Source organism: Pleurodeles waltl, chromosome 11, assembly GCF_031143425.1.
Source record: "Pleurodeles waltl isolate 20211129_DDA chromosome 11, aPleWal1.hap1.20221129, whole genome shotgun sequence".
Classification (NCBI taxonomy): domain Eukaryota; kingdom Metazoa; phylum Chordata; class Amphibia; order Caudata; family Salamandridae; genus Pleurodeles; species Pleurodeles waltl.
In genome coordinates this window covers 899,049,831-899,073,609 of record NC_090450.1, presented here as the reverse complement: position 1 = coordinate 899,073,609, position 23,779 = coordinate 899,049,831, and the positions used below count along the sequence as shown (strand labels likewise).

Below are 23,779 nucleotides of genomic sequence, written 5' to 3'. Positions count from 1 at the left end.
TGGAGATATAGATTTCTGCAATAGTTTTGCATAGAAGCCTGGATGAGGTTTTAAAGACACCACAATGGTACTGTGCAGAAATGTGTTGGAGGAACATCTGAATAGGAGTTTTTGGTACGGTATAAGGTATTATTAAAAAAAAAAAAACCACACACACCACAACAAAGCTCTTCCTGCCAGCAAGAAAATCTATCAGGAACATTTTTAGAAAACATCCCTGGAGAGAAAAGTACTTAATGCACATGATTTGGGGTCTGCACATTGGTGCTAGTTGAAGTATTAAATACAGCAACAAAGAAAACAATCACGGCTTAAGAATGTTTTTTTTTTAATGAGCAATTTTCTAACCAGTTAGAAAACCAGTTTGTGTGGATAAACTCCATTGGCTAGACAAAACGTAGCTCTCAAGTAACCGCGCAGTTGGGGCTCTTTCTTGATGAGAGGCAAAAGTTGAGAATCCACTAGCTTCTGGTCATTTTTGCGCTGCTCCGTTACCTCATATTTCTGTAGGGGTTAAAGAAAAATATATATTAACAAGCATCCTACTAAGTATTGATTTTAAGCAGCATGGGTAGGAGGAGGTCGTAACTGCTCAAGAAGCCACTTGCAGCTTTTCATCACATCCACATGCTTTTCACATCTCAAAGTGCCACAAGAAGTCACAACTTTAGTATGCCATAATTCCATAAAAGGAATATACAATGCGGTTTAAAAAAAAAAAAAAGTTGTCACTACCATAATAGGGAAAATGGCAATAAAACCATAACAATGTAAGTGTTAACAATTAAGAACATTTGCCTCACTATATTGTCCAAGAATGCACATGAAAAGCGACAATTCACCAAAAAAAAAAAAAAAACACTTTAACAAGGGGTGGGGGGTGTAAAACACATTAAATCTATATTCTTACTTCTTTCTCTGTGTCAAAGATTTCCCCCTCCTGGTGCTTGGGTTTGCGCAACTTCTTCTTTTTGAAGTAGGAGTCTGTGAGATGTTTAGGGATTTTTACTGAAGAGATGTCAATCTTGGTTGAAGTGGCAATGACGAATTTCTGGTGAGCTCTTCGCAGTGGAATGCGATTTATAACCAATGGACCTAATGGTGGGAGTACGAAAAAAATAAAAATACTATGGTTTTAGCAAAGATCAATTGATACTTCAGCAGAATGACAATTTGACACACGGATCAACCATGATAGAATAAACTAAACTAGAACATGTTAGGATGGATGCATTTTAGATGCCATAACAAAAATGTTTCAACCTATCATTACTGAAAATAATGTAATGCCCGAACCGTGCTCCATTTATGATAGATTGTGAACCTCCTATTGTTTGGAGAGGTGTTTCCAAGTTAACTAATACTATTGTCAAAACAATATACAGGACAAACCAGTTTACACAAATCAAACCCATCCAGTCAACTTTTGTGAATTAGTTCCTCTGGGCGAAGTCTGCGTAGCAGAGCTACACAGTGCTTCCATCAGCACTGATTTAATGTTCCTCCCGTCCCCAAATATAACCTCTTGTGCACATTTATTCATCCTTTAAAATGACTGGAGCACTATGTGGAGTTAGTAGTCGCTTGTTTTTAGTGTTCAACTGCTTAACACAAAATGACAGCAGCTATTTTTAATTCCATATGACGGTGCAAGACATTAATCCCAGTTCTGGAGTTTTTGGCAGAGGAGTCCGCCCTTCACCATAGATCTGAATCAGGAAACTCTTGCAGAGTACAGCTACTGCCCATTTATCTCCCCGACATAAAAAGCTGGGCCAAGTCAGGCCCACTTCCAAGTGACATCACAGACTTCTCTCATGAGCACTTTCTCCCTCCCCCTTTACAATCTCTCCAACCAGCCTTTGCTACTACTCAACTCCCACCCCTTCTTCCAAAAAGGTATCCAGACAAAGGATTGAGGGGTTAAACTATGTCTTAATTTGCCTCTTTCACATTTGGGGATGGAGGGAATCCAGGACAAGACACTATCCTACTCCACCAACATGCCTCGGTGATTCCAATGAGGTGGTGGACTATCATTTGAGATGATTCCATATTAGTACCCCTTTGGTAGTTTAACGGTGCTTTTAAAAGGTGGGCCTAGTCGCTCTTTGGTGGATATAATATTGCACCCACCATCTGTTGCTCCTAAATGGATCCTAGATAGTGTTACTCCAATAAGGGAGTACTAATTCAACCGTAAAGGTAGATAGCGTATTCCATTTATCCTAACAGATCCAAATGTTAGAAGTTGCCAGTACATTATATAATATCTACACTGAAGTGATAAGTACGTTCAAGTGCAATGGTACCAATACCGACATCCTCACTACAATTCATGCTTGCATAGTGTAAGGGAGAAAAGGACGATCAGTTAGCACAGTAAAAACTCATGGTAGGAAAGCAGATGAGCACACAGCAAACGCAAGTGTTGCCTTTTAGTACAGTATATGCAAGACGGACAAAAGGGCCTTTCTTTGTTCAAAAGCCATTACAGGCATATTTGGTACGCCATTTGTTATGTTTAACTAAAAGACAAATGTTGACAAAGCAATGTACAGCTCCACAAATAAAGCAAATTAGTTCAGAAGTCTTAATTAGGAAGGAAAAAAGGCTATGTCTCGGTGCTCATTTTCTGCCGAAATGTTTTGTGAAAACAATTCAAGCAGTTCGGGGTGGGGGGAGAATGCTATGTAATAAACGATAAAAATATATACCGATTACTGTTGCCAAGTAACTTGTTTCTTACCTGTTACAAGGAGCAAACCAGATGCAAGCTGCTTCAAAAACATCACACGCTGCATTAAAAAAAACAAAATAGAAAAAAACTGTTATTGCTCATTTCAGAAAGCACAATGAATTAACTCGAAAAATGCGCTTTCTCCACACCAATCACGAACTGCTCAATTAGCATACAAAAACCAATAGTCTTGCACATAAATGCAGACCTATGGAAATGTTTGTTACTGCCTCCCTTAAATTCGTTTTCGCTTGGTTGTGTGCTTTAAAAGTTAGGTTGGTAGTTATGTTGACCCTTTGAACCTCGGAGACATGTCTTTTCCTGTTTCTATGGCAAAGAAAAGTTGATTCCTTTTTTGAACAAGTGAGGTCAAGCTGCAGAAAAAGTTGAAGTACTGTACACTGGGTTTCAACAGTCCTCACAGGGACACACTTGCACAATGATGAGAACTAAACGTTTTAGATGAGTTACGAGTGGTCTGACATGGCTCCTTGTTCTTACCCACCAATTTACCACAGCAAGCCGTAGGGAGGCCCAGTACGCAATGAACTCAGGTTAACAGATAAAATAACAATTTCTTGTATATTTTACACGTGCTTGTCTGAAATCCTTAAATCTTTCTAAAATGCATGCTACTGGCTCAAACTCAGAAGAAACCAGCTACTTTACCTTTAATTATTGTTTTGCAGGATCTTCCAGATCAAAAAAGGTCAAACTTGTTAGAACCACAACCCATTTTTAGATCGAGCATGCAAGTGCTTTGAGCGGTTATAAGTATTGTGTGCTTTTAATCATACCCACTTTCACTCATTTGTGGGCTTGCCTTTAAAATTAAATAAAATCACTCCATATCATTCATTGGTAATTGCTTACATTTGTCCCGCCTGGAGGCAGTTTGTCACGTCTTGCAGACTGCCACTGTTACATTAATTATTGCGCGATTGCCGATATACTTCAGAGTGGCAAACTATTTTTTTTTAGCTCTCCCCTCCAATACTGCATGGCGACCACGGCGCTCACAGAACAAACAGGCACAACAGGGTGAACTCGATCAACTGTACTGAAGTGCTTGTAACATTGTTCAGTTACCTAATCAGGGTAATTTCTTGTGGCTTTACACAAAACAGAAATCCTCAAAGTGAAAGTGGCTCGCCCACTGTATTCACTGAACTCGGGGAAAAAAGCGACCCATAACTATTTGCATGCAATATTTTTTCACAACATTTTTGCCCATAACTCAACCTGTGGTGGTCCCAAGACAATAGAACCACCAGAAACACGTTCAGCATGACACACTCTGTCTAGGTCAACTCTGGGTCCCCACACAAGGTTAGTGGGAAACCTAAAATAATAACCCATCCCACCATTCAGTGTCTTTTTAAGCATTCAAGGCTGGAACTTGTGTTTTCCAGCTGGGACTAGTTTGTCTTTTAAGGACCTTATTTGAAACATCATTGGTATAGGCCTGCCACCCCCCTTAAAATATGCAACACACTATGCCCTCTAGGGGCTACATATATGGTTACATTGCATTATTTATTGCAATTTTCTTTCTGTGTGGTTATGCCCTCTATAGGCTAATTATATAGCTGGACGGCCATGTTTCTTACAAATGCTATTTTCACTGTGGTGTTCTATAGGGGCTGATTTAAGCATTACAGTCAGATCAACATATTACAATATTCATGGCACGGATACTCGCCCCACAATGCTTTGCGGGAATTACTTTTACAAAACATTTTCACTCATAACTCAGCCTGTGGTGGTCCTAGTTTAAAGGGACCACCTTCAAAACACTGACCACAATGTTGTGTCTATCATCTCTGGGTCCCCACACTGTTAATGGGGACTCAAAAATAACCCCTAACGCCACGCAATGTATTTTAAGCTTCCTTATAACTAGAATGTTTAAAAATGTGTTTCAAAGGCCATGTTTATAACATCATTGCAATAAGACGGCTGGCCCTAAAATGCCCTCTAAGGGTTACACTGCATTACGTTCTCAGTTTTTTTTTTTTTTCATGGGGTTATGCCCTCCAGGGTCTAACAATATGGTACATGACCATGTTTCTTCCAAATGATTTTTGTTATAGTGCCCTCTAGGGGCAGCTTTGAGCATTACAGTCTAACACCAAAAGTTGATTTCTGATAAAAGGTTTAAATGATAATTGTATATGTTTTAATATACATCTCATTACAATTATGACCGTAATTCAGGCCAACTTAACATCCTTTTTACACTGACTGAACATTGGATATGTTTGGGTGACCCTTCTAATTTATTTCTCCTCTGCAGCGGTCTTGTGTCTTTTTTTGGGGAATTGTGTTAGCCAGCCAGCTACTCTGATGAGGTGGTGAAAGTGGTATTCTATTGGAATTAGCATGGCAGATGTAAATTAGGATGCTAAATGACAACATTTTCAATTTTTGCTGCAGATAGAGGAGGAAGGTAAACAGCAGTGCTTTAGTTAAATGCAGGGCCACTGGAATTATATAGCAGGAAAAGAACATTATGAGGCAGGACTGATCAAATTATGTGGCAAGAAAAGTCCAGTAATTAATTTACAATGCCAATAGCTCTAACTCCAGCAAATGTGAGACCTACTACATTGCATATGCTGGTTTAGAATGGAACTTTCACCACCCATCTACATCCAATGTAGAAGGAGACTTAAATGCAACTAAATCATGTGGTAGTGCATTGTTATTTGAGACAGCACTTTCGTTATTGAATTGGCCACTAATTCTGGACAGTTTGATAAAACTGCACAAATTATAGCCTATAATAAGGGTTTCTATGAATATTTATCATTTAGGTACGACCAAGTAAAGTGTCTTGACTTGCTTAGATCATACTAAAATGTTACCAGCACACTTCAGAATTATATATATATTAAAAAAGTTTTTTAACCGCTGAATGTTTTTGCTTCTACATTCCTTGTACTTTAACAAGACTGCCACATAATTCACCTTACAAACTCATCTTCATTTTCATTCAGAGAAAGGAAATTAAACACCAGCACTACAGCAATTTGCCAGATGACTTAGCCTGAAATTTGGCTACGGTCTTTGAAGCACTGGCAAATGTGAGAAGTTTCACAGAATTTAAAGGCATCTTTATTTATTGCTCGTACTTTAATAAAAAAAGATCTACTCCGGACCTAAAGTTTGAACAACGTTTTTCTGGAATGATATGCTGTGCAGGACTGGAAGAAAAGGAACAGATTTAGGGCCCGATTACGATCTTGGCAGGTAGGATACTCTTGTCACAAATGTGATGGATATCCTGTCTGCCGTGTTACAAGTTGCATAGAATATATTGGAACATGTAATACAGCAGATGGGATATCCGTCATGTTTGCGACGGAATCACATCCACCAAGAAGGCAATCAGGCCCCTAGTTTTAAATACTGCAATCTAGTGGTTAATATGGAAGTCTAAGATTCTTCTTGCTATAGGTGGATGTCAAAGCAAGAGCAGACAGTTACGGACTAAGCCCACAATCGTCACTCAACACACCTTAAGAGCAAACAGTGAGAATTATTTGTAATCATGGTCACATACTGGGGGGTTGTGGGCTTACAACCAACATTACTATCAGGCCTCATCTTTGTCAAAACCCACCTACAGTAAGACTTTTTTTTTTTTTAACCAGTCTTACATTTCTAAACATAACTAGAAAATGCAATTATGCAGGCACATGAATCCAGAAAAGTATTCTAGCTGCGAAGACCCTTTTACACTGGAGACCTATTAATGTGCTGCTGCTCCTGTATAGATGTGAGTCAAAGTACTTGACTTAAGTAACAGACACTTGGGGAGAAGGTGTCAAGACCATTATAAATATAATGGGCGCTAACACTTAATTTTTTTAATTCATGTATATTAAACTCAAGACAATGTTTGAATACTTTGTTACACTACATATAAAGTTTATAAAGAACTATAGCAGAAATACTCGATTGAATCATTTAACACTAGGGCAAATATTCTAATGCTAGGCATTTCATTTTTAGGAAAAATAGCTCCATGCCCATCCCAGTATGAACCAGGTTCACTGACATTTTTCCTAAAACATTAAACACTAATAATGTTACACCATTGTAAGCAGCTGCTGTCAAGAAAGCATTGACAGGAATATACTTAGAATGTGATACAGCAGAATATTGTTTTGATTTAAGTGGGGTTCTCACTTGAGTAATACAAATAAAAAGGGACATGTGTTACCTAGAAGTGAGCAGAACAATTTGTGGATAAAAGGGAGCTATAAAAAAAATTAAAAAAAAGCGCATCCGCTTACGTGTCAATTAAATCAGACTGCAACGGGAGATGTTACACAACTCAAAAGAGACCACAAAAAAAGTGATTCAAATGCATGATGGAAAAAGATGTATGGTTATTTAATTTGAAGGCAATTCCACCATACGCAATAACTATGGTGGAATTTATGATATTCAGTAACCTTTCATAGACTGTATGCAAGCAGACAATACAACTCTACAACCCGCCCAGTATCCTCAACCACCCACTACCCACGCCCACACTCATTTACAATATGACTTCCATAAAACAATTTATCAAATGAGGGGAAGAGCAACCCAACATTTTAACGTCAAATCACCGCTTTAGTATGATTAGCATGCATGCGGGCGATGGAAGCTCGAGGATTAAACATTATTTCCTAACACACTAGTGGCCAGTTGTAGAGGTCCCAGGACTTACATACCGCTTTAGAGTTATACTGACATGCAAGTCTACTGCGGAGACTATTTTACCCTGCTTAAAAATTTGATTCAATAACAAACGAATAAACAATCAGAAGTAGTTGTTAAATTATTACCTTTCCTCTGTGACGGCCATTAAGAAGAATCAAAACTGTGCCAGGAGTTATGGAGGGGCGCAGCTTGCGTTTGTGCTGGGAGAAAGGCTTTTTGCCATGACTCAGCAGCTTGCGGGGTACATCCTCAGTTGGATAGTATCGTGGCTGGAAATGAGGAAAAAATAAGTTTGAAGCATTCCTCTCGGTATAAATGAGCTTTTAAACCCACTTTTTCATTCACTGAGCTTGTCACAAAACTAGAACATTACACGTCATTTTCCCACCCAACTGATGTTATAGTTTTACAATGAGACTCACACGTGGGTATCAAAGAAGAAATATTGTGCTACCAAAGGTTTCTCAACAGCTTTAACAACACTTTCACTTAAAGAGGACAGTATCATAAGAGATCTGATTATATTTCATTACATTCTGATCGGCTGCAAGTCATAAGCTATGAAAGGAGGGAATCGCCTTTTGAAAGTCAGTTAGGATACTACTAGTGGGCATGTTTTATCGAGTGTTAGTATCTGTTCTGCTTAGCCCCAACAATGGCAATTTGGAGAACAGATGTTATCAAGTTCCAAGTTATGTACAGAGCAAAAGGGTACCCAAAACGTTTGGATACTTGGCATTTATGATGTAAGCTAAATCTCAAATGATTACTCAATCAGTAATGCGAAGGGGGGCCTTCAAGTGAAACAGTTCAAAGTTACATTTTTGACAGGACTTAAAACGATGCACAAAAGACTATGATTAATTCAAATATTTTTGGAGGTGGGCATGTTAAAACTAGAAGGTAGTTAACGCCAGTGCTAGGAAGTGAACATCAGTAAAGAGCAAATAGTGTAGATATCAAAAGGTTACAGGGGTATTCAAATCGCAGAACGTTTTAAGGGTGTTCATCCAAACTATATCAGGCAAAGGTTGGAAATTCCTCCAGAAAAACACGTAATATATCTGAAGACATAAAATAGCGAATAAAGCAGCATTGAAAATCTTGTGTTTACCATTTTACGAAGCTTAACCATACGGGTGCCTCCATTCTTGTCTCCACCAACTGGCTTTGAAATAGTTCCTGGCGCTCTTGCCTTCTTCTCAATCTAGAAGCAAAAACAACTTCCTATTAATTCCTACTAGGTAAAGCTAAATGCGCACAGTACTTTTTTTTTTTTTTTTAATACAACCACCACCTCTTACCTTTGTTTCTGTGGCAGTGTACTTGCGCTTGTACATTGCTTTTCTGGCATACATCGCTGATCGGGAATATTTCCCAATACCACGGGCCAGAACCGGGTTGCGGCTGGCATGATGCTTTTTGGTCTTCTTTGCCTTTTGCTCGTCTGCCATCTAACAAAAATAAAGTTAGAGTTTTTCATGAATGTTTGCATCCACAGTGCTTGATTTGCATAAGTTGGTAAGCCAATGTTCATATTACATGAGGTGAAAGATGGTCCTAAATGCCTCAATTACTTTCATATGTGATTCAGGAACAGCTTTCAGAGAATTCCAAACAGCAAATTCAAAGGCTAATCCACTTAAATCAGGGTTCTTAAACTAACTTCACTCTTTACACATTAAAAGAGTATAAAGGGGCAGCTCGTAATTTAACAAACAGATCAAAACACGGTGTTTCAACAATGGACAACTCTGGCAACAACCATGTTACTTCACCATTTAACATGTATCCATCACTTGACGGGTATGGATACCGAGGGACTTTAAGAATGCCCACCACAGAATCAGAAACAAGTATTTCACAACGATGTATGGCACAATTACGCGTAAACTAACCTCTCCTTTCTTCCGTTCACAAGTGCAGCAACAATAACTGAAATGACTGCCAATCATGCACTACACCAGAAGTACGCTCACTTAGGCCAAATTCTTATTCCAACCAGGAACAACTTCCTGAATAGTGTGCCACCTGACTGCGTAACTAAAGCAATTTTTTTTGTTTACATGTAATAAGTACGACAAATAAAACTGATACCATAAAAAAAACTTCATATCCATTCGTCTGTTAAGGTATTGTGTTAAGACTACGCAAAGGGGTTCTGCAGAGTTCACAACAGATAAGTCACCCCATTAAGTTTCTTGGATTTTGAGAACTTCTACATTTCTAGATTCAAAGTATTTATCAGAAAAACAACCTGCAAATTAACAGCCAAACCAGTCACAGCCTGCCCAAAATAAAGCCTTAAAGTTTCACAACATCTTGGTCTGTCACTTTGGTATTAACTAAGTAATTTATTATTGAATGCAGCAACAAATACAATATATGTCTCAACGCCAAGGTAAAGTATACTGAGCACCATGTACGATCTCCAAGGTCAGGTCTGAAACCAAGAAAGTTATTTAAAAAAAAGGACTACAGTGTGCTAAGGCTCTTTCTTAGTAGTTCCCACTTACGTTGCTAGAGATGGCATTCTAACTCTACCCTGTAAAAGCAAAGATAAGCAGACAGCAGAGAACAAGAGTCTACCTCCAGAAAGCAAGTCAAATTGGCTGAGGTTCCTAGTCTAACTGATCACAAGAAAAGCACTGAAGTAACTTGTGCTGGTACATGAACTGCAAATCACGAACAATTACTTGAATTACAATGAATATTGAAATTAACCCCCCCACACAAAAAAGAAAAACAATAATTATAAACACACAACACAAGGTTGAATGACGACGGGCTGCTGAACCATTTCTAGGGTAGGGAAAATTAAACTTTTGCTTGGTGAAAAAAATGTGCATTTTAGATGCTAGGTCGTTTTTATTTCACACAGCCCACTGGTATAAAAAGACATCTCCAGTGTGTTCCCGCACACTACCCACACCTCATTTCAAAGATCAACCCTTTCCTTGAAAATTCAATTCACATCACTACAACATACCAATTCCTCATCTCCTCTGGCTCATCTATTTATCTCAACATCTGCACTGACATGCACTCACCAAATGATCATCCTAATATTTGATCTACCACAAAAAAACAAATGCCGGGAACGGTCTCGTGGAGACCACAAGATTAACCTGTTCTAGAGCTCACTGACCCGTGGCATAAAGAACTGCAATGCCTCAGAAATAGTAAGAATTATATAAATCCATCTACAGTAGCACGACAGCCCCCAAAACACTAAGCTTTACCAGACTTGGGGGCTACTAGGATTATACGACAGAACCAACTTAGACCATAAAGTTATCTAAATTATACGACAAAAAAATAAAAACATACACGCATGGGAGTCGAATTTGAACTGGTATATGAGGGCCGAAAATCTGAGATACAAGGCACTGGGCTGCCCGCAAGTCTCAGAAAATATGAGGCTCGGGGGAAGCGTGATAAACTATTCCCTAGTGGTAATGTATGGGCTGGTGGCCGGAGCAGTGGGCAAAAACGGCTAGCCGTGTTATAAGAAGGGTACAAGCCATTGCACCTTGCCCCGTATGGAAGGCTCTATCCCCTGCCACTAGTGGTGTGGCACTGTGGTTTTGAAAACATCGCTAATGTAACGTGAACGGTATACATCAAAACAATGCGGTTTCGTTACAGCTGCACCACCATGTTTTTGTATCAAAACCCAACTAAAGGGTTTGATACATAAAAACAGAATGCAAAACATGCAGAGAATTTCCAAGCATTCCTTTCAGCTAAAAAAAAGCTTTTTTTGTGAAATCTATAAATTATGGGTCTGATGTACTAATTAACACATAAGCCAGTCAGCCAATGCTGCTGATTTTCAAAGAATGCAATGGCCCTCACTACTCTCCGCAATTAATGGTGAACAAAAATGTAAATATTCAGTTCGATGTTGCTTACTGTTAGCGGCACTTTAAATACTTTTTTTTTTTTTTTTAAAGTAGACATCTCCAAATTGGGATTTAAGAGAAATACATTACACGCGACGTGTTACATGGTCAAATAATGGCATTTCTCGTATACATAACTACACACTCATCCACCCAGTGCTATGACGTAAAACTACACTGAAATTGTTGTTACAAACAACATTGCCAAAGAACAATTTCACAAATGAAAAATGGCCTATCACGTGTGACATCTTAAACTAGAATTGCGTTTAAGCCAATAGCAATTCGTGCGCATTTAATTTTTTATTATTAAGACCGCAAAACAGGAGTATACACTTAGCAGCCCAGAAAAGTTAAATTAACAGTCTCGCTGCACTGACAACTAGCATCAACTGATGATTATATTTCCACATGTGGCGGAGCCCCATCTGGGACTTCAGCAGAACCTGAAAGTAAGAAAGGGGACGGACAAACACCACAAAAACGTTTCCTCTATTTAGAGTGAAGAACTCACTACGCCCAAGCAGGTACTGAGAAACCCCGATTTCGAGTCCTCGCTTTGCATTAGACAACCTATGCGCTCTAGGACTTGTAATCCTACTTCGCTTTCATTGAATAGGCCGGCATAATACACTCAATAAATATATCGAACGATATAAGACCATGACTGGCAACGTGGTATTTTGAGGAACAGTCCTAGGCAGCCGCCCAGTGCCCTAATTTGACTGCACTAAGCAGTCGAATGTCAGTCCCTCTGTCCCCAGCGTCAGCCCTGCCGCCTTCCGATAATACTATCCCAGCGAGCCACAACTCCGTATAATTCTTAGCTTTGTAACTCTTCCATGGTGATTGCAGCCTACCAGTGAGCCGCTAAACCGTGGACCGGGACCTCTGAAAGAGGATTACAACGGATAAAAATGAACTTCTTAACGCATACAAATCCAGGTTCCGCCATTCTTACCTTTGCTGATGGGAAAAAGAATTAACATCCGGGCCACGGACGTATAAGAGTACGCCGTGACATCAGTTCCGGCGCACAGCCTTGTGGGATATGTAGTTTACAGACCCCGGGCGCACCAACTTTCCTCAACAGCAAGAGCTATCATTTTCATGCCGCACCAGGTTAAACAAATATGCCATGTGTTCTTTCCCCACAGAAATATAGTATTCGTTCGCAAAGTCACTAGATCTCGCTTTAGGAAGGCAGTGGCAGACATTTTGGCTCTGGCAATGCGTGTTGCTCACCATCATTGGTTATAAGGACAAACAAAACAAGCAATGGCAATGTCAATAGGTCTGGGGTAATTAAGATCGTTTTTATTGCTGAATGTTGCATGGCTTTTAAATACGGGAAAGGATAGGATCCTAAAGCTTGGAAAAGTCATACTTATTTCTGTGCCTCTCTGGATGAACTGGAAGGTAAGCTTTTATCTCAATATTCTTACTTTAATGGCAGTGTAGATCACAAATACGTGCTCCAAAACTGCAAATCAAGTTAAAAATAGAACGCAGAGGTATTAAAACAGGATATTAATTGACCAAGAATCAAAGCTTATTTCTCCTGGAAACGTCTTTACAGTTCAGATGTTAACCCCTTCGCTGCCAGGCCTTTTCCCCCTCCTTTGCCGAGCCTTTTTTTGGCTATTTGGGGCAGTTCGCACTTAGACCCTCAGAACTTTTTGTTCACATAAGCTACCCACGCCAAATTTGCGTCCTTTTTTTCCCAACATCCTAGGGATTCTAGAGGTACCCAGACTATGTGGGTTCCCCTGAAGGAGACCAAGAAATTAGCCAAAAAACAGTGAATTTTCTTTTTTTTTTTTTAAATGGGAAAAAAGGGCTGCAGAAGCCAGCTCGTGTTTTTTCCCCTGAAATTGGCACCAACAAAGGGTTTGCGGTGGCAAGATCACCATCTTCCCAGCTTTCAGGAACAGGCAGACTTGAATTGGAAAACCCAATTTTTCAATACAATTTTGACATTTTACTGGACATACCCCATTTTTACTATTTTTTGTGCTTTCAGCCTCCTTCCAGTTAGTGACCAAAATGGGTGAGAAACCAATGCTGGATCCCAGAAAGCTAAACATTTCTAAAAAGTAGAAAACATTCTGAATTCAGCAAGGGGTCATTTGTGGAGATCCTACAAGTGTTTCCTACAGAAAATAACAGCTGAAATAAAAAAATATTGAAATTGAGGTGAAAAAAACAGCAATTTTTCTCCACGTTTTACTCTGTAACTTTTTCCTGCGATGTCAGATTTTTGAAAGCAATATACCATTACGTCGGCTGGACTCCGTGAATTACACAAACTACACCAGCGCCTCCAAGCTGAGGCATAACGTTTATGAGTACTGGGGGCCCAGGATTGATTGATGAATTCTTGAGCTTTCTTCAAAAGGCCTGGGAGACTCCAGCTTTGCCTGAAAGTCGCCATGCTAGGAGAGACAGCTGTCCTGATGGAATCAGAGGATGAGGAGACCCCACTGGGTCCAGGAGTAGGTTCCAACACCAGGGCAAGAGACTGGGAGGGGCACATGCCAGTTCCATAATGATGGGAAACCAGGGTTGGGCTCTCCAATACGGGGAGATCAACACCATTTCTGCTTCTTGTCTCTGAAGATGTGCTATGACCCTGGGAATCATCACGAACGGAGGAAATGCATAGGAGAGGAATGGGATACAGTCCTGGAGGAAAGCATCCGTCGCTCTCGCTCCTGGGTCTAGACGCAAACTGAAATAAGTCGGAAGTTGAGTGTTCAATCGTGAAGCGAATAGGTCGACATTGCAAGGGCCCTTCTTCCGCATGATGGCTCTGAAAACTCGTGGATGCAATCTCCAATCGCTGGCATCCTTCAAATGTTGGGAGTGCCAATCTGCCATCACATTCCGTTGACCCGGAAGGTACTCCGCCGAAATCGAAATGTGAGTCTGTAGACAAAAATGCTAAAAGTCCTTGGCAATTTCCATCAGTAATTTGGATCGCACCCCTCCCAGCTTGTTCACATAGCGAACCGCTGAAACATTGTCCATACGGAGAAGAATGCCGCATTTCCCTTTGCCCGCTGTAAAGCTGTGAATTGCAAAGGATCCCGCTAAGAGTTCCAGGCAATTGATATGAAGCGATAGTTCCTTCTGGGACCAATGACCCCCCGTGGAGATTTGGCCGCAACTGCCGTGCACCCCAACCCCACAGACTGGCATCCCCCTCTATGACTAGGTCCGGGGAGGAGCGGGAGATGGCCCTGCAGTTCCATGCTTCCATCGGTGTTAACCACAAAGAGATTTCCATTCTCACTTCTTCTGATAGGGGAACTAATTGGGAATAGGACAAGACCTTGTTCAGGTGCATGATCTTCAGGCATTGGAGGGACCTGTAGTGTAGAGGACCCGGGAAAATTGCCTGTATAGAAGAGGCTAGAAGTCCTACTAGTCGAGGCAGAGACCTCAAGGATACATTCATCTTGGACAAGGCTAGTCTCAATTCTCTCTTGATGCTCTTCACTTTCAAAGGAGGAAGAATCAATTGGGCCGAAGGAGAATCCACTAAGAAGCCTAGGAATTCTATAGATTGTGTAGGTGTCAGGATGGATTTTTGGACATTGATGACACACCCTAATTCCTGAAGGAGAGAGATTGGCCATTCCAGATGAATAACTGTTGTTTGAGGAGACTGGGACAGAATTATTATGTCGTCCAGGTAAATGATAAGAGGAACACCCCTGGATCTTAGAGATTTGACTACCAGCCTCATCAGCTTCGTGAAGCACCACAGAGCTGACGAAAGACCGAAGGGGAGAACCTTGAATTCGTAAATCTTTCCTTCCCACCGAAATTGGAGGAAGCGTCTGTGGGGAGGAAAGATAGGAATGGATAGGTAAGCAACCTTCAAATCTAAACGTACCATCCAATCTCCTATCCGAAGGATGTCTCGTAGCAAATGAATCCCCTCCATTTTGAAATGGCGGTAAAGAATCCACTGGTTGAATTCCCTCTAATTGAGTACTAACCTAGATCCACCTCCCTTCTTGTCGACCAGAAAGATGGGGCTTACAAACCTCCTGGAATGAAGATCAGTTTCTTTTATTGCATTCTTTGATAGAAGAGAAAGAACCTCTTTTTGAATGAAAATCCGATCTAACTGGAAAAAATACATCGTGTTGGGGAAGGTTAACTGCTGGGGAGTCTGAAAGAATGCTATCTTGAAACCTAGAACAGATTCCAACAAGGATCGTTGGATATCCTTTGCCAATTGTGGTAAAATAGATAAGTGTGACCCCCAAAGAAACCTCTGCCCACAAAATAATTCTCACCTGAAGGAGAGGAGTCCTGGATGGTGGAAGCCGCACCCCTGAATCTTCCTCTACGGAAACGCCCTCTGAAGGACCATCTTCAAGGGTAGAAAGTGGAAGATTGGTCTTGATAGCCACCTCTACCTCTGTGGCCTTGGAAGCTGTCTCCGGATGAGTTTTGGTAACCGCAGCTGAACGCTCACCCCGTGAAGCATCCAGCCGGTGCAAAAATTAGGCATAGTGCTCTCTTAATTGAACCCTGAGCCTTATCTAGGTTGGAAAAAGTGGCGACGAATTTAGAGAGTTCTTTAAGGAACGGAGCTCCAAATAAAAGGCCTTGTGCTGCTGGGCCCGCTTTGGAGGATGCAAGGTCCGCTAATTTTGGGTCCAGCTTCATCAAAATAGAACGGTGTCGTTCATTAGAAATCGCGCAGTTGGTATTACCCAACGGACAGATTGCACGTTGTGCCCAACTAATAAGGGTTTCAGTGTCCACCGGAGTATTAGACTCTTTTGCTTTATGGGCCAATTCTAGAATTTTTGACAAAGGACCTGACAAGTCTAAGAGCTTATCCTGACGGGATTTCCAAGCTCTGTCGATTCCTTTTTTTGGGTCTTTAGTATATTTCTTTAAATAAGTCACCAGGGAAGGGTCTACCTCTGGAATCTCTGCAACCCTGTCAGGGAGCTCAGGTCTGGGGCACTCTGAGCTCAAATGTTCACGCACTTCCTTGTCGAAATCTTGTCTAATGTGAGACTTCACATAGTCAGCTACCTCAGAGGGGGGTACCCAAGCAGTAGACCTGGGGTGGATAATTTCTCCTGGTTCAAAGGTTAAAAGTTTAGCTTGTTTACTAGCTGAGGTATGATGGGTTTTGCCTTGCGCTTGCATGGAGGTTGTGTATCATCTTTTGAAGAGCTCTGAGAGAAGGATACGTCAGAGTCTTCTGTTAGGCCTTCTGCACGGGATTCTTAAGGCATACTGTAAGGGTGTTCACTAGTTGAGGAGGCTACCAGTTTCTCTAAAGCTTCTGAGTGAATTTCTTTAGAAGGTAGTGTCATGGGAGAGACTCCAGGCCCTTCAATCATGCCCCCAGGGGGTGGGGGAAGAAGCCAACCCTGCTGCTGAGCAAACCCATAAAGGTGATGCTTCAACTGAGTTATAGCCTTGGCTAAGGCTTCATTAATGATCTGCGGCACTCCTGCATCCAGCGCATGCACAAGGTTCTGTTCAAATGAACTTGTTTGTACTTCGTCATAATAATTGCTCTCATCTATCTCCTGATATTCCTCATACATGACTAGAATGAAAATAAGGGTAAACTGTTAACCAATCTGACCCAGATTACAGGGCCACCAACTGGGTATGGGGGGCCCCAGAGGGAATCAAGGGGAAGCTTAGGAGGAGTGTACCGAATATATTAAAACCCAAAATCAAGTCGAAGATTAGTTGGAGTGTGGAGGGAGCACCTGAATACAGATCTGGGAAAAGCCTCTGAATATTTTACAATCCTGACAGAGCTCAGTCTGTCAGGGGGTTCAGTGGGAGCAATGGGGTCTTGATGGCAAGGAAAAAACTCAAAATTAGTAATTTAAAATCCTTCCTCAGAAGGGCTGGAGGCACCAGGGTTACTGCCTCGAGAATCAAGCTCCGAAAACTAAGCACGCTCGAGTTGGCAAGCAGGCATCAGAATGGGAATGGCTGCTGGCTCACGAGTACGCCGAGGCATGTCCTCAACTTATAGGAAATGAAAAGAGGGCTGCGTGGCAAGGCCGCGCGGTCCTCACTCCCAAAGCAAATAACTCCTGCTCCAACTAAACGCGGGGCGGCAAGCCGCACCCAATGTAGTCACAGATAAATACAGTTAAATAAACGTGGGCACATGAACGCGATCGCATTAAAAGACATGAATAAGGCAATAGGATAACGAGCTTAAGGTAAAACGGCTCAACTGGTTGCGGAGCAGCAAAGAAAGAGGAAGTGGCTCTCCGTCATGAAAGTTTTATAGGGCTGGTCTCTATGGTTGATCATGTGTTATAGTTGGGTTCATGGGATATGTAGTTTGTTAAAGAAGTTCTTTCTAATTGGCTGCTAAAAATATTAAAGCATAGAAAGAGAAGCATAATTGGAGCCTCCGGCCCTGACACAGAATAGATTCTTCTTATCCCTTTTCAACCAGTGTGAATTCAAACATTCAGGAACAGTTTATTTATGAAAAATTACGGGAACTTTGTTGACCAAACTAATGAAAATTGGGAGCGTCATTCTTCTGCCCACTTCGACCTCTGGTTGTGGGCATGAGACACGTTTAGCAAAATCTCTCCATAACAACTTGTTTTTATGTAGCCCTTCATACCATATTTCTGCCATTGCTATGTTCCTTTAAGTACCAATGTTAACTATTAACACAATGGGTGGTTCTCAAATTAGCGGAGTCCATTCTTCAGTCACTTTCTCGCTGGCGTGCTTTTAGTGCTTTTACCCTCCTCTAATTTCCAAAGTGGAGGTTCCTTTGGCTACGGCAGCTTGCTTCCACGAAACTGCTCTGTCTTCCTGTGTAAACTGCTGGTTAAGTGGACTTTCTGCCACTATCCATGGTAAAGCCACCTTGGTTTCGGATCAATTTGGCGGACCTCATCAATGCTTTAATTACACTGCTATGGAGGTCTTTAAGCTAATTGGCAAAAAAGTGTACATTTCAGATACATATTCTGTGTTACCTACTTAAGCAGAAAGCATAAATATAAATATATTAGGAACGGGGCGAGCCTGTGACTTTTGGAATGCAGTGGCTAAACCCTCAATGAGATTTTCGTGGCCAATACTAACAAGTTGTTTCACAGCCTATATAATTACTTTTATGAGAAATAACTGAGATTTGAGCAGTTCTTAATATGTGTTCCTTCATTTTAAAAGTGTTTATGTGTTTGTAGAGTAAGTTAAAAAACAGTGACGTCACTCAAACTTCTTCACGGACAATGTATCAGACATGAAAATCCTGTGCTAGTACTCATAGCCAATCTGGTGATGGCTGCTTGATACTCTTAGCTGGTGGCAGTTGTTTAGTCCAGGACATATTCTGTTTAGCATAATTAGTGGTGACACTGGAAAAGGCATAGTGGGAGAGTAAAGGACTGCTTTTGTACTGTAAATTATGTTTACTGCATGCTCTTTACCAGCAAAATGAAGGCAAGTAAAACAGGGTTGGATGGAGGGCTTGTACAGCATCAATATTTTGCTTTGATCCAGATTTCTCCTTTATTATTGTCCTCAGAACACTATGTAGACAAGAGGAGCAGAGATTGTACTTCATGTGGATAAGAGGGTGCTTTATGAACTACCAGTGCTAGTAGGCTGCTAGAGAGCCTGAGAACAAAGCAAACAATGGTACCTAAAAGTGCTCGGACCAGCAGAGGGAGATGGGAGGTGGGGAAAGGCAATAGAGGCTGTTAGAGACCCTGTACCAGAGAACATAAGACACAGAGTTATCCAGATCATCTGGCACTAGCTGTGTGTGAGGCAGAAATATAATGGAGAGTGCAGGGGTTAAGGGTGTGAGAGAGAAGCAGCTAATGAGGGAGAGAGTTATAACAGATCTGTATGTGAGGAGAAGCAGCCCACGAGGGAGAGAGCGAGAAAATACATGCACTTTCATGGACTGCTGAATGAAAAAAGGGAGTTCCCTAAAAGTGAGCAATGGAAGGACACAAGACAGCAAATAAAAAGGATGACAAAGAGGGTATGCTCCATTAGAGCGACAACCACAAGAAGAGCAAAGCAAGCCATCAAATGAGAAAAAGGAAAAGGAAAGAGACAATAAAGCCAATTAATGGAAAGCAATAGACTGGCTGTAAGCTAACTGCATAATGACAACAGATATTTTCCATCGCAGACGCTTGCACTGTGGGCAAGTGTGGTAAAGCAGCAGTGCCTCCATTTTAAAATGCACATTTGAGCTTAGCATTTCTTTTCTGCTGATAACCTTTTACATGGCTTTTCATTCACGCGATAATGTACTGAGAAATCACTGTACATGTTGCTTGTTTCTTGTGAGTGTTGATGCCATCTACTCGGTGTATGCCGTCCAAGGCTGAGCACACAGAATGGGATGCCATATATATATTGATTGTCCGTCGAGACAGCTCCACACTTGCAAATATATCATAACTTCGAGCCTGTACCTCTAGCACAGTGTGACATGAATAGTGCTTTTTGTATAAAAATTGCCTCTGTGCCACATTCTGCAGAGGAGCACTTACGCTGGGATTACCCTGGAACATGGCACACAGTGCCCAAGATGCAGCTTGGCTAACACTGATGCTGATCCTGACCTCTACCTCACACAGGACAATAGCCTACGCTACATCAGACTGGCTTCCTTGCTTCCCGGAACATATTGCCCAGGTATGGAGAGGTAGGGGTCGGGCTATCCCAATTGATCTGGCAGAGGGTACTCTCACTGTGCTCTCAATAGTGTAGGTAGTAACAGATAGGAGTGTACCAACACAATAACATTACCATGGTTGACCTGTTTATCTTTTTCACCATTTTTGTAATGCTGGTTACCTTGATTTGTCTTGTTTGCCTAATAATCACAGCTCATCTTTTTTTAATGCAAGAATATTGTTGGAATGAATGCTCTAAAATACATCTTCGCATTTTTCTTGTGTCGCATCTTGGGTACTCTGAGTGATAACGAAAGGGTAGATCTGTTTCTATGATTTCCTTGGGAATGTGAATAGTCATGTTCAAGGTTGCAATAGCCTCTGGTGTGTTTAAGAGTTCAGATGGGGTTCTGTGAGCTAGCTAGGTATTGAGTGAACATTTCCTGATGGTATACATGGACTGTATAACATGGCGCCACCAACATTCTAGGTCAGATAGTTACTTAATGGGTCTCCTGAGTAGTTGTTAAGTACCCAAGTGCTCCCTTTTTCACCTTTATTGGGAGACGTCTGTGGTATTAGGGATTAATCCTCCTCAGCTTAATAGGAACCCCCTATTTTATCCTGTAGGTTGTACAAGCTTGAACATTTAATTGGATCACCTCACTATAGAATTCCCTCTCTGAATCCTATTCTTTGAAATGGCGATTATAGTTAACATTGCAGTTAACTGCAGACAGTCTGTCACACCATATTTGGCTCAACAGGGACTTCCTAACACAGGGGCACGGGGGAGTTACCTTTCTGGTAAAAGCCCACAAACCTTATAAATGCAAAGTTTTCAATTCATGGATCGATGTTCCTACAGTAGATGCAAACACACACATTTCATACATACACTGAGATGGTAGCAACTAATCAATACAGACCATATCACTTTTCGAAAATACCCTTAACTGTCGCGCCGCGTGGTGCGGCGCGAGCCGAATGTTCGGCACAAGCCGGGCGTTCGGCTGGGGCCGCACAACGCATTTCTAAAACGCGGCGCGCCCCCAGCCTTTCATGCACTTTTCGAGGCCCCAGGCATTGCATGGGGCCTCACTCTATCGTTTTCCACCGCCTTGCTGGGGTCTCCTGACCCCCCTTACCTGTTCTTCTTTCTTCCTTCTTGTCCTCTTTCTTTTCTTCTTTCTGGGGTCTTTTTGTTGTACTTTTTTTATGTCTTCTTCCCTTCCCAGGTTACCTTTCTCTTCCCAGCATTCATTGTTCCCTATTCTCTATGGTTTCTATTCTGTTTTGTTCTATGTACCTCTCCCTGTCTAATATGGTGTCCTGTTACTTCCTGTGGGTCACTTCCTGTCTTTTGGTATATAAGGGCTGTGTTTTCTTCATTTCCTTGCGCTGCAACACTTTCTGCTCAGTTAGTGTCTTCGCTCCTGATTTCCTCCCCTTTTGGTTCTGGATTTCAGCATTCTGTGTTTCCTGACCTTTGCTCCTTTTGGATTCCTGTTTGTTTGTTCTTGTTTTTTCCAGGAATCTTCCTGTTTGGAGGTTTTTCCCCTTTTCCTAAGGGTTTTTTTCCCTCTGGCGCTATTTTCTGAAGGGCACGGTCTGTTCTTGGTGTCTCCATTGCCTACAGCACCGTGGCTACCAGAAAGAGTCGCCCCTTTTTGGGCCAAAGTCGAACATTGAAGATCCACGCCACCAGATCTGCAAATTCCAGGCGCAAGCAGCACGTGAGTCGTGACAGATTGCAGCGCCCAACCATTCCGACGTCCTCAAACACCATGGATGACTCAGTGGCGGCTGCTGCAGATCCGGAACAATCTCTTTTGACCACGATTCAGCAACAAGCTCAGGAATTGCAACAACTACGCAATGAAAATGCTGCGTTACGACAGACTTTGGCTCTCCGCACCAGTGATGTTCCAACTATCTCCGCTTCCACCCCTTGTTTCTCTGGTGAACCAACCAAGCTTCGCGAGTTCCTGGATGCATTAACAGTGTACTTCGCCTTCCGACCTACCCAATTCTCCCACGACAGGACCAAGGTGGGTTATCTTATCAGTGCCTTATCCGGTCCAGCCTTGGCCTGGGCAACCCCGATGGTGTCCTCCAACGACCCGGTATTGTCGGACTATTCCACCTTTGTCAGTCGCTTCAAACAGATGTTTAGCCGTCCTGGATTGGAAGCCTCTGCTGAAGAAGCCCTATGTGACATCCAACAAGGCTCGCAAGACGTCCTGCAATATATAACCCGTTTTCGTCAGCTGGCGGCAGAGACCACTTGGGTGGAACGTACTCTGGTAACTTTATTTCGTAGAGGACTCAAAGAAGAAATAAAGGATGAACTAGTACATTCTACCAGAGCAGAAGAGCTTCGTGGCCTGATGGATCAAGCACTGTCCATCGAATATCGTCTTCAGGAACGGAGATCAGAAAAGAAAAGGAGTAGAGGGTTTTCCCAGCCAAGTAGCTCACGAGCTTGCCTACAGCGTTCCGAGGAACCTCGCACTCCTGCTAGAGACATCGAAGGGGAACCCATGCAGGTGGATACTACCCGAGGTCCGCTCTCTGCTAGTGAACGAGAAGACAGACGCAAGAGAGGGTTGTGCCTGTACTGTGGTTCTGCTGGTCACATGCTTCGTACCTGTCCTGTACGTCCGCCCAGGCCTTCGGGAAACGCCACCTCCCGTCCTCTGTAAGAAGGGAGGGGACGGGATCTACAGCTATACCTTCCATCAGCTCCTTTAATGACAATACAACCGCCTTGTTCATTTTTCCTGTCCTGTTACAACTTCCTGACGGTCGTCAAGAAAAGACTATGGCATTACTAGATTGTGGTGCTAGTGGTATATACATGGACAAGACGTGGGCTGCTGCTCACCAAGTTCCTACACAAGCAAAAGAAGTACCCGAACAGGTACATACCGTGGATGGATCCTTGATATCCTCGGGACCTGTAGACACCACTACCCTGATGTTAAGTCTACAGGTGGGAAACCATCAAGAACACATTTCCTTCGATCTTATCACGTCCCCCAACCATACCATCATTCTTGGAATTCCGTGGTTCATCAGACATAACTCCTATATAAATTGGGTAACCCGGACAGTTTCTTTGTCTTCGCAATTTTGTCATGAGAACTGTTTTACTTCCGACAAGTATTGGTCTCCGAAAAGATCCTTAGATACTGAAGGTGCCACTGGTATGTCCATTAATACGGTCCAAGGGGTCCCAGACCACTATTTGGAGTTTCAGGATGTTTTCCAAAAACCGTCGAAACCTGTGCTACCTCCACATCGAGAATATGATTGTGCTATTCCATTGGAATCCGGCACAATTGTTCCTTTTGGGAGGATGTACTCTCTCACGGAACCCGAAAGAGAAGTTCTAAAAGAGTATCTGGACGAAAATATACAGAGTGGTCTTATTGTTCCATCGTCGTCTCCGGCTGGGGCTCCTCTCTTTTTTGTGCCCAAGAAGACAAAGGATCTTCGTCCTTGCCTGGATTTTCGAGGTCTGAATAAAATAACAATTAAAGATCGTTATCCTTTGCCTCTCATCAGGGATATACTAGAAGCTATCAGAGGGGCTCAACGTTTTACTAAATTAGATTTACGAGGAGCTTACCACCTTTTACGCATAAAAGAAGGCGACGAATGGAAGACAGCTTTCAGGACTCCATTTGGCCATTTTGAATATAGGGTTATGCCGTTTGGCCTCACTAACGCCCCCGCAA

General features: G+C 42.0%; 1 protein-coding gene across 1 annotated transcript; it reads right to left on the bottom strand.

Annotated features, from left to right (window-relative positions):
• Positions 1-311: 311 nt before the first annotated feature.
• On the bottom strand, positions 312-12,332 carry RPL6 (ribosomal protein L6). Its single transcript, XM_069214809.1, has 6 exons — positions 8,761-12,332; positions 8,571-8,663; positions 7,582-7,725; positions 2,750-2,798; positions 911-1,095; positions 312-504 (listed from the first exon to the last, which is right to left on the bottom strand). The coding sequence occupies exons 1-6, from the start codon at positions 8,908-8,910 to the stop codon at positions 352-354; spliced, it is 774 nt and encodes a 257-aa protein (XP_069070910.1). The 5' UTR covers positions 8,911-12,332; the 3' UTR covers positions 312-351.
• Positions 12,333-23,779: the final 11,447 nt, after the last annotated feature.